At 47.2% G+C, this 12,205-nt stretch overlaps 1 protein-coding gene across 1 annotated transcript; it reads left to right on the top strand.

Moving 5' to 3' along the window:
• The first annotated feature begins 1,275 nt into the window (after nt 1-1,275).
• On the top strand, nt 1,276-8,475 carry LOC120444922 (zinc finger protein 423 homolog). Its single transcript, XM_039624919.1, has 4 exons — nt 1,276-1,354; nt 2,608-3,029; nt 4,560-4,702; nt 4,779-8,475. The coding sequence occupies exons 1-4, from the start codon at nt 1,276-1,278 to the stop codon at nt 7,810-7,812; spliced, it is 3,678 nt and encodes a 1,225-aa protein (XP_039480853.1). The 3' UTR covers nt 7,813-8,475.
• The last annotated feature ends 3,730 nt before the right edge of the window (nt 8,476-12,205 follow it).

Below are 12,205 nucleotides of genomic sequence, written 5' to 3'. Positions count from 1 at the left end.
AATATTGATCTTCCCCGTACTTTTGCTACAATCATTATTACTAGTTATTATTAGTTTTAATAAATAATAATGTGCATATCAAAGCCAACACTGCCAAATACCAACTTTATTACTTCAAAGTAGGAAAAGTTATACTGTATTTACATTTTATTAACATTTAACTAACATTTAATTACCCTTTGTATGTGGATAATCAAAAGTTTTTGGACAACTTTTCAATTCTCTTAGCAAGTAATTAACCCAAAAAAGCTAATTCCTTCATCAAAGTCAAACCTCGGCCAAAATAAAATAACAAACGAAAACCGCAAAAAAAAAAGGGGGGAAAACGAACGGAAAGTAGTGAAATATCACATCATCACCTGACGTTTTGGGTAAATTAAATTTTTATGTGCACATAAATAAAGTATAAAACGCATTTGCCATCCCGCTTCCGCCCCCCTCCCTTTGGCCCATCAGGGGACCCTCTGGCCGCGTCGACCCATTGGATCCCATGCTCCGCCCTTCGCCACTGCCCCATGTGCAGTGGTGTATGTGTGCCTATGTAGCGTCTATGTGTTCAATGGGGGGGGCACCAACACCAACACAGATGCGACGAATATGCCCTCTCTCTGTTGCGGACTCTGTGTGGCGCCATCTCGCTCTCGCCCACGAACGCAACTTCTTCGGCTTCTGCTTCGGGATATCAGTGTGTGGTGCTTATATACACACGAAGCTTTCTCACTCTCGCCCGTGTGCGTGTGTATTAGTGGGGGTGGGGTGGGGGCGCCATTTAAATTACGTTCGCTGTGTGCTGCTTCTCATTTGTTGGCCGAGAATCCCAAAAGGCACGCACACAGAGGCGAAAAAAAAGCAAAACCAGTTCGCCTAGTTGTCGCCCTCTCCTTCCGTCTCTCTCTCTCTCTCCCTCTCTGCCACTGTCGCTGTCGCTGTCTCTCTCTCTTTCTCCGCCGGGCTCTTTGGCACTCGGCCTTTGGCTCTGCGGCTCTGATTTTAGTCACATTTTGGTGCTCGCGGCAATTGGACGTCCTTCGTCTCGCGCCTCGCGCTTTGAAAGCAAAAAAAAAAAAAAAATTAAAACTAACAACCCATTCATGAGAATACAGATATAATGATCCTTTGGTGCAGCAAGGGCCTAAACTGAAAGTGCTTGGTGTTTGTGTCAAGAAAGTGCAGCTAAAGTGCCTCTCCTTAAACGAATTTAGTTCAAATCTCATTAAGTAAATTAACTAGAAGTTAAATAAGACAATATAATGCCATGATATGATGGCCCTAAAGATGTTATATCGTGGTCCCAGTTCGCGTTTGGAGAATTTAATTGAAAAAATCCAGGCCACCAAGGAGATCACCAACAACGGTAAATGCCAAGGATTTCCAAAAAGAATTTGGGGAATTTCGATGGATTTTCTTAGATGCCAATCTTTGAGATCCTTTGAATCCCAACGGTGTAAATGGCAAAGCTTGTAAAATAATTTTTACTCAAAGTGCATATGCCGACGGAAAATCAATTCAGTAAAAGTTTACAGAATCATAATCTTGATCATAAATCTTACTCATTCTGCAAAATATATACACAAAACTGCAACGAAAAGTTTGAGTTTTAAACTTCAAACTTCAATAACGATATGCATAATTCTCGAAATAGTCTCTCGTAAATAGATCCTAGAACATCTTCATCAATCTTCTCCAATCACTTCAGCCTCACTGACACTTGACTTTCTTACCCCCTTAACTTAACCATTGCCAACATTTCAATCAAATCCGAATGGGTTCAAATCTCTTACAACTTTCTTTAACCCCAAAGATCAAGACGCATGAGCGAATCAAGTGGCTGATGCATCAGCTTGATGTTTCCCAATTAGAGTGGAACTTAGACCAGATCACAGTTTCCACCGATCGGGGGGATGGGGTTAATCAAAGGCCTCACAACTGACAACGATCCCTCGACCCAGAGCATTATCCCAACAGAGATACAGTGGCGAAGATCATGCGCAATTGGGCTTAATTAAAAGTTGTCGAAAACGGAAAGTGAACATCGGCACTTGGCGCGTGGTGATAGAAGCGTGGTGATCCGAATCCGGGGGAAACCAAGTCATCAAGTGACCCTCATGGATGCTGGGGCCTGTAATTAAAACAAAGAGCAATTAGTTTGCATGAGACTCGCTTACAACTGAAGCCCAGTCCCAGTCCACTGGAATGGGGTGTCGTCTGGTCAACACCAAATGTTGGCCGGCTAATTGAATTAATTCCGTGTCCAGCATTTGATAGTCGACGTTGATTTCCTGTCCCGGTCCCCAAAGCGCCGCTAAACAGGATGCAGCCACAGCCGCCCACTCAAAAAAACTTAATCTACTCGCGTAAAAAACAGCTTCCCATGATGGAAAATCGTCTTTCCATAAGAAAGGCACATAGTTTTCCCAGTTCGGAAAATAACCTAACAATTAATAGAGTGAAACCCTTAGGAGATATTCGTTTGGTATTACAAACTGCAACTAATTCATTTTATATACTAATCTTCCTTGAATTTCCTTGGTATTAGTTGTCTCACACATACCATATCCTAGCATATCCTATTTCCGATACCAATCGATCTTTTTTCTCTCCTTGCAGATATGTATAGTACCCACACATCGTCCAGTTATTCGCCCAGCATCTCGGACGGCACCATGACGCCCAATTCACACCACTTGCCCGGAGTTCCAACCGCCGCCGGTCAGGAGGATCATCCCACTGAGGGCAAGATCAATGGTGGGGCTGATGGCGAGGATTTGCCGAAGCCAAAGCGTTTGCCACACTTCCATCACCATCACCATCATCATTACCACCATCAGCAGGCGCTGAAAATAGCCAACAAGCTGCGCAAAATCAATAAGGAAGCCAAAATGGGAGCCACCGCAGGATCCACTGGAGCAGCATCCAAGTTTGATAAGTTGACAGGAGAGGGGATTAAAAGTCGCGGCGACGGCTCCTACCAGTGCCAGTTCTGCGAAAAGACATTTCCCCGTCTCGGCTACTTGAAGCATCACGTACAGGTGAGTTACCCCAAAAACAGGGAAAGGGTTCAAAGTTCAGAGGAACTTCAGTCTGGAGTGGTGGGTGGCTTCCATCACAAGTGGGTGGCTGGAAAAGTTGCTAATTACCAACCTGGCATCTTTCTAAGGCGATTATACCATTTTCGAGCAGGGTGTTTTCACTTGATTGACATTTGCTTGCTTAGGTGACAGACTTCTAAATACTGAGGACACCTTAAGGCACTCAGGACTCGGGGCGTCAGAACTTTGATTGACAATCTGCGGTGGTGCCATTGATTTTCATCGAGTGAATGGGAATTGAATTGGGTTTCAGTTGCGTAAAGGGTTGTTTAATTGCAAATTTAAAATCTAGCATGAATGCAATGCTCTTTACTCATTGTTTAAAGAGATTACTTCGACTCTAAATAAAAATCCTTTGAAACATATATGTAAAATAAGATATCCCACCTTCCCAATGAAACAAATTAGGATCAAGTGAATTAATAAAAAATTGCATACCTGTATCATTTATCCAACACTCCTTCGGCAATCTTTGAAACCACATCTAAACATCTAAGCCAAACCCGCAGCTTTGAGCCTTTGTGGACACCGCACCTCACCCACACGCCCCCCCTGTGCCCCTCCCTCCAGGCATAATTCTAATTCGGCTTAAATGCTTTTTGAACTGCGAACACCGCCCATGACATCAGCAACTTGTTAACCCAATTGCAACTGCTGTTGAGGACTACCGAGCAGCGATCTTTATCATCCGCCGGGGTCTAACATGTAGCGATCCGGCTTTGATCCTAGCGCCTGGATGGGTTGGTACGGTTCGGAATTCGGTCTTTGAGCTTATGGGATGTTGATGGCGATTGGATCTGATGGAGCGACAGTTTAAAAAACCATAACCAACACGAGAGGTTGTACGCTTGTAGAAGTTGTGGCTCTGGATGCGACTAACCCGGCTAACTCATCATATATTGTGCAATTTTAAGGCTTTCCAAACTGGGGGGCTGCATACAAATGGGCTAATTTTTTTTTTGTTTTTTTTTGTTGCCGCTCTCAAAGTTCAAAGCCGGCTGCCGCTAAAAGAACCCAAAAAGCAAACCGGTTGCGGGTGTAGTTTAAGACCCAGTCACAAGCAAAGCCAAAGCCCCAGCACCTGCCCCTTTCCAGCCCAACCTGCGAAAAAAAAAAAAATAAGTAAGTGGCGTCGCGCATTTAGATGAATTTTGTCCACAAGCCACGAGTCGCAAGTGAAACACCTACTCGTCTGGGCCTGAGTCCGAGTCCGAGTCGAGTCAGTCGGTATGCAGATTCAGATTCAGATTGACGCATCTATAAATTCAAGCCAGGAGTCGTCCAAGTTGTCGTCCAAGTCGTCGTCATCGTTGTCATCGCAACTTTTAACTGGGGTAGACGGACAGTTGACGCTGCCTTGTTGTCTGGGGCACTTCTAAGAATTTCAAATAGCCCCGTGGGCATAAGGCTAATTGCTCAGATAATCATCATGCTAATGGGGTTTTCCAAATTTGTGCATTTCCATTGCAGAGCCACGCCGAACACCTGCCCTTTAAATGCGAATACTGCTCCAAGCTCTTCAAGCACAAGCGCTCCCGAGATCGCCATAAGAAACTGCATACCAACGAGCGGAACTACAAGTGTCCGCATTGCGAGGCAGCCTTTTCCAGAAGGTAAGTGCGAGAGTCTTGTGATATATGTGACCCATCAACTAAGTCCATAAATTCGCTCTATTTCATATCTCTTTAGTGACCACTTGAAGATCCACATGAAGACGCATGACATTCAGAAGCCCTTCCAGTGCAGCATGTGCAACAGGGGCTACAACACAGCTGCCGCCCTCACCTCGCACATGCAAAAGCACAAGAAGAACGCCGCCATCCTGGCAGCCGGTGGCAATCCGAATGCCCTCAACTACAGTCCACGGTCCACGGGATCCGCTTCGGCATCGGTGTCCAGCAATGGTAGTCTGCAGAAGCGGCGATATGCCCTGGCTTTGGCATCCGACAGCAGTCCCAGTAGATTGGATTTCCCCAAGCGATCGAGGAGTAATCAAGTGGGCGGCAACACCACCACCACTGCCACACCCACGCCGCTGCTCAGATGCAGCTACTGTCCCAAGGTCACGGAGTTCAGCAGCCTGGAGCAACTGAATGCCCATCTGCAGAGTGTCCACGAGCAGCCACAGGCGCAGGCTGTGAAGACGCCGGTTCAGACGCCGGAGGGCGAAGGCTTCCAGCTGAGCTGTGAGTACTGCACCATGAAGTTTGGCAATATCGCCGGACTCTTTCAGCACATGCGTGGCACTCACATGGACCGATTGAGTAGTCCAAACTCCTACTACGAGCACTTCAATCGCCTGGCCACCGTTGGCACTTTCAGTCCCCGCCTGGCATTGGACTTGCCCAAGATTAAGCCGGACTTGGGAAGTCCGGAGCGGGAATCGCGACCGGCAGAGGATGATCTGCCCACGGACTTGAGCAGCAACAAGCGGCGACCACTGACACCCAATGCCCAAGTGCCGACTCCACTGGCTCCACCCACTGCACCGCCGGGCGTGTTCTTCTGCAATCAGTGCAACGCTGGACTGCCGGATTTCGAGAGCTTTAGGAACCATCTGAAGAGTCACATTGCCGAGGGCATGCAGCTGGTTTGTCCGCACTGCGGCTTGAGTTTGCCGGAGCAATCGGAGTTTGAGCGTCATGTGGTGGGACACTTTCTCATCACGGGCTCGGAGTTCAACTGCAGCTCGAGCTGCGGAAAGAGTTTCGCCAAATCGGAGGATCTGCAGCAACACTTGCTAACGGAGCACGTCCTAACCCTGCTGAAGTGTTCCTTGTGCTCGGAGCTCTGCGAAAGCCGTATGGCCATGCAGCTGCATCTGGCCTGTGCCCACAGTCAGGAGACCAAGCTGCTGCGCTGCAGCGCCTGTCTGGAGCTCTTCCGCTCCGACGCCGAGTTCCATGTGCATGTGAAGACGCGTCATCAGTTGGGCGGCCACCCCACGTTGGGCGCCACTTCTAATGCGCCCACCAATCCGCTGCAGTGCATGTTCTGCCGTGCAGTTTGCTCGTCCGAGCTGGAAATGCACTTCCATTTGGCCGCACATGCACGTCAGTTCCGGTGTCCTTCCTGCCCGGAGACCTTTCACGTGGAGTTCCTGCTGGATCGTCACATGCAGAGTCAGCATGGCGGTGTCAAGGACAAGGAGGCTAACTCGCCCAACATGGGCAGTCTCTATGTGAATGCCTTGCTGCCTCCTTTGGCGGCAGCGGCGGCGGCAGCAGCGGCCACCAACAACAACAGCAGCATCATCGACTACAATGTGGCATTCAAGGGTTTATTCGGAGCAGCTTCCGGGGCAGCAGGATCAGGCGGAGGAGGAGGAGGAGCACAAGCTGGTGGTGCCCCGCCATCGGCGAACAAATTCTACAGCCCTCTGCAGGTGGACACCAATGCACTGAAGGCGCAAACCTCTCCGCATCCGGCTCTAATGTACGGCCTCAGTCAGCGGTATCTGATGGAGATGTATGCCGCCAAGTCCACATCGCCCTCGGGCAACGAGGGAGTGGGTAACTCGCAGCCAGCGGCTCCACAAGCAACCGCACCGCCACCACCAAATGCCAGCACTGCCACCTTCAGTTGCGGAATGTGCGAAAGGCAGGACTTGCGCAGCGAGGCGGAACTGCACTCCCATCGCAAACTGGCCCACAACCTGAAGACGGGCGTCAGTCTGAGGTGTGCCTACTGTGCGGGCAACTTTAAGTCGCGGGCCGAACTGGAGCAGCACATGAAGAGCTGTCACAACTCGACGGGCAAGCACAAGTGCTTGATATGCGACGAGGTGTTTCCCTCGCCAGCCATCCTGGCCGAGCACAAGCTCCAGCACTCGAAGGTGGGTCAGTCCGGCAAGTGTTCGCACTGTGGACAGCCCCTGGAGGATGTGGCCGCCTTTAGGGCGCATCTATCGGAACATGGAAGCGATGGCGCCTCCTTGCCACTAGCCTGCATTTGCTGCCGCCAGACGTTGCACTCGGAATTTGAGCTGAGTCTGCATGCCAAATTCCACACAAAGTCCTCATCGAGCGGCGGCAGTCTGCAGGAGCCAGTGTGTGCTCTGTGCCTGGAACCACTACCAGATGCCACCGAGGGTCCAGCCAAACTGTGTGACAAGTGCTGCCGCAAGCACAACCTAAATGGAAAACGTGGCAAGCACTCCGAGCCCCAGACATCTCTGCCAGCTGCGCCGTCGGCGTTTGTGGAGAACCGCTGCAACCTGTGCAAGATGATCCTGCCGCATGCCCAGAAGCTCCAGGAACACCTGGTGGAGCACACCTTTGCCGGCACCGAGCAGCGCGGCTTCAACTGCTACATCTGCTCGGCCGTTTTCACCGCACCCGGCGGACTACTCAACCACATGGCCGAGCACGGAGCCCATTCGCGACCCTACGACTGCAGCCTCTGCCCGGAGAAGTTCTACTTCCGAGCCGAGCTGGAGCACCACCAAAGGGGTCATGAGCTGCGACCACAGGCACGACCTCCAGCACCGAAAGTGGAGGTGCCAACCATGCGGAACAGCTCACCCGGCCAGAGTCCGGTGAGGAGTCCCACCATTGTCAAACAGGAGCTGTACGAAACGGACACAGTGGAGTCTGCCGGAGTGGATGATGAGCCGGGTAATGCTCCAGATGAGGAGGAGTACATTGAAGTGGAACAAATGCCGCATGAGACACGTCCAAGTGAGATTGGGTCGCAATTGGAAAGGTCCACCAGCAGCGCCTAATTATTATTAGTCCCAAATCTCTTAAGATGCAAACCAGTAATTCAACACTTAAGGATAAGATGACTTTCTTAGTAGGCTGCCTAGTAAATGAATATGTTTGCCAAACTTGCTTTCTAAACAATGTCCCAGAAGTATCGGAATTTTAGCATATTTATTTTTATACAAATTTTGGGAATCTGCAAAACATGAGTTTCGGTCCCTTTAACAAATTAGGTCTTGCCACTTATAGCGTTGTAACGTAAAGCAATTAAAACAGTTTAGTATTAATCACATACATACGATTAATTACGTACACGATAAACCCAATTTTGCATACTCCATAGGTTAAGTAATCGTCAAAACATAATCAATATTACACATACGCCTAGTGTACCCGTAGAAAGTCTTGAAACAAAAAGTAAGCATTTGTGTGTGATAGTTTTTCAAAGATTCGACGCTGCTGTTTATCCTCATGAATTACCTACTTTAGATATGTACGTTATAGGGCATTGCCTTCGATTCAGTATTTATATTGTATTGTATTACACGATTCAACAATAACTAACCATGTAAACTATAAATGATTATATACAATTACATACATTGCATATGAGTGTACGTCTTACATAAGCACCAAAACATTTTTAATGTGTAGCATATAAAAGGCGAAAAGCGAAACGAAGACAACTGGAAAATATTTAGTAAATAAAACAAACACAAGTTGAAACCAAAACGCGAGGTATTTTATGTCTTTACTTAGAAGTTTTCAACTGATGCGATGGGGTGGAGGGGGAAGTGGGGAAGTGGGGCAGGGAATCTGATAAGAAGTGTGTCTTTTATTCTCCGTTTTTATGGAAGCTGACAGACATGCGCGAGCAGAGGCGAGGTCTCCACCTCGAGGGCTCCTCCAAGTCCAAATTTTATGGCGAATATTTCGTTTCTGGTTTATTTCGGCAAGCGCGACACGTAACGGCCATAAAAAAGGTGCGCAACAGGGTAACCCGTAGCCCGTAACCCCTTGAGCCCCTTGTGCCACACAAAAGCGACAAATTGGCATCTCGGTTGGGTGATCTCTATCTGCAAGACCGGTGGCAATTACCCGGGCCGCCAACATATGACGCTTCTATTTCCCGGAACGCACCAAAACCGGTTGGGGATGGATCGTAGCATAGGTCGGTCTAATCTCGCAGCACCTCCTGCTTCTGGGAAGCAATTGCAAATAAATCGCATTTAATAAATTGCAACGCACAAAGAGGCACCGACCTATGCCAGTCAATATATGTACGTACATATATGTAAGTTACATATATATGTAAGTTATATATATGTAAGTCTGCACCTGCTGTTCCTGCACAGTGCCTCCCTGTCGGCGGCAATCATCACAAATCAATAAAAATGTTTATCATCAGGCTAAAACAATTGGCCCAAGCTCTTCAAGTGGCTAAAAAGCACCGGCAGTTGTTAATTAGCGCCATGCCGCAAATGCCAAAACGTCCGAAGGAAAACAGCAACTACACAACACGATCGGCAAAAACTTGGCAATCGCAATTGCCGGCCACAATCGAAAGCCACAAGAGGAGACTCAACTTCATTGATCGTTTTGCCCCCACATGCACTCCACTACGAGCCACGTTTACCCATATCCATTCCGGCCAGACCGCCAGGCGCGTCATCCGCTGTATCCAATGCCAATCCCCTGAAGTCCCCACTCCCCACTCCCCACTCCCCACACACATCTCGTGTTTTCCGCGAACTCCTCTGTTTGTTTACCGCTCAGCGTCACCAATATGTCCCAGTTGATGATGATGACAATGATGATGAAAACGATTGATAATGGCAATGCCGATGGCACTGCAAATCAAAACCTCCAACGTACAGAGGCAGCAACTGCGATCGCATCGCTTTATTTTTGGTATTCGTGGCATTTGACGGGTTTTTACACGCTCTCTTCACAGGGGCGACTACAGTGGTCACAGGCTACAGTGGTCACAGGACATGAAGCTCTTCAGACGAAACTAGAAGATGATTGGATTGAAATACTGATTATTTAGCAGCTCATCCTTCATAGATTAGCTATAAAAATAGGTGGTTGAAAAAGAGTATTATGTATAGGATAGAGTATAGGGCATATAGATACATAGTATTACGTAAAGCGTAGAGTATAGGGTATAGAGATACATAGTATTACGTAAAGCGTAGAGTATAGGGTATAGAGATACATAGTACTTACATATCTAAGGCAATATTCTTATACCACTTAAATATTTGTCAATATTTTAAAACCCACTATGCGACGATTGAAAGTCTGCTGGTCGACTGACAGTTTGGCTAACTGACTACTGACTGGGATGTCCAACAGCCAGCACTTCTGCCACACACTCATTTTGGCTTTAACTTTAACTAACTTTAGCCAGCAACTCTGTGGCAGAGTGTTGGCCAACTCCAAGTCTGGCTGGCATGTGGGAAAAGCATTTTTGGGACCGCATCGCATCGCATCGCATCGCATCGCGTTACATTGACAAATGAAGTAGCTCCCATCAGTCAGCGAGATGGTGGCAAAGGAGCGGAGCTGCAACTTTTGCTTTTCGGACTGATGAAGATGCCCGCAAAACACCCAAAATCGTGTGGCAAATGGAGACAAATGATGATCGGTGGGGGGGGGGGGGGGGGGAAATCAGAAAGGAGCAAAAAAGCTGCGAAATGAACTCACTTCGAGTCCTTGACAATGAGTGGTGAGGGGTGAGGGTTAAAGGCGAGTGAAATATTTTCGCATGCCCTATTAAACAAAAACAAAAGTGAAAAATTGTTTTCTTTGCTTTATTTTTTTTTTTTTGCACAACCCCTCGGCAAAATGTTTCCTCTTCCGGCCTGAAAAATCCAGGGGGCTGTTCGAGGAGTTTAAGCACACGGAATGTGTGCCAAACATGCAACATACACTCCAGTGAAGAGGGCTACACTTACATTATGTTCATTACCGGCTTATTAGCGTGATTTACCGATTGGGGGAGTGATGTGTATCCTGGGGATGTGTATAGAGGCAATGACAATAAGGATAAGGATAAGGATGTGCTTGAATGATGAGATGTGGGCGGTACAATGCCTGGGAAAATGACTTTGAAAGCGCCATATCCCATACTCCATACTCCATACTCCATACTCCATACCCCATATCCCATATCCGTTTGTCAATAATACCGTGCGAATTTCGTGATGGATGTGCCGCAGGAAATTCACTTCACTTTCCAGTACTTCCTAAGATACACGGCATTTCAATATGCAAATTTTGATTAGGGTTCGTTCGGTTATTAAACATCGCCTAATGGAGGGTTTCATCTTCATTTGAAGCTTGTCAATTGGCTGTCAACTTCCTGTCTGAAATTGTGAGCTGGGGCTAGCCGCTAATTAGCTGACCAGATCGCAGAGATACAGATCTCACAGCATCGTATCCTCTTCGCCGGCGAGGCGCTAATTCAATTAATAATCCCTCGTTCCAGAGGGTACATATTACTCGTAGTATAGTCAACACGCGCGATCCGTATCAAGCCGGCAATTTACACAAATTAAAACTAAACAGTTACCCTCCGTCCTGCACACTTAATTATGCAATTACTAGATAATTTTGTTCTTGTTGCGTACTTGCTTTTATTAAACATATTTGTTTTCTTTGGCGGCACGAGCTGCGTCACAGAACCGAACCGGAAACCGAAAACCAAAAACCGAAAACCGAAAACAGTTGCAGATACAGATACATAATCTCTCGGATACACATATGCGAGCAGCTCCCATTGGTCGAGTGTTCTCCGCACTGCTCTCTGAATGTGAGTGTGCCCATAGGTGTCTATGTACTACCTCATTTCGGATACACATGAGTCGTAGGGAGTAGGGAGTCGTTGGGGGCGTGGCACGGGTGGCACAGACTGTATCTGTCAGATACTTTGGTTGCAGCTGACTTACAGTGCTGCAGGTAATATGTATTTGCTATAAATAAAAGAGTTCGTTTAGGATTATATACTTAATATTAAGCATTAATACAGGACTTGTCATATCAAGGATTATGATTTTTAAAAGTTCTTAAGCTTAGCAAATAACTCTACATCATTAATAAAAAAGCTAAATGATTGCCTGCTTTGTAAAATTCTTCATAACTTCGTTATATTAAATTTCCTTTCGTAATTCGATTTACCGCATAATAAACACCGCAATTGATTCCCTTATTAGAGAATGAACGTGCCGAAAACGGCGTTATGTAAATGGAAATCGATACGCGATCATCGCAATCGCTGATTGATTGATTGCCATTCAGGGCAGGCAGCACCAAATATAAACAGCGATTGCGAAGGACAAAGGAATCTCTCTTTGGTCCTGGCATTTGCGGGCGGTTTGTTTTCTATGCGCAATTTGTAAAGTTGCTGAC

This window comes from Drosophila santomea, chromosome 2R (genome assembly GCF_016746245.2).
Source record: "Drosophila santomea strain STO CAGO 1482 chromosome 2R, Prin_Dsan_1.1, whole genome shotgun sequence".
NCBI classification, from domain to species: Eukaryota; Metazoa; Arthropoda; class Insecta; order Diptera; family Drosophilidae; genus Drosophila; species Drosophila santomea.
The sequence above is the reverse complement of the archived record's forward strand: the minus strand, read 5'-3'. Positions and strand labels throughout refer to the sequence as shown.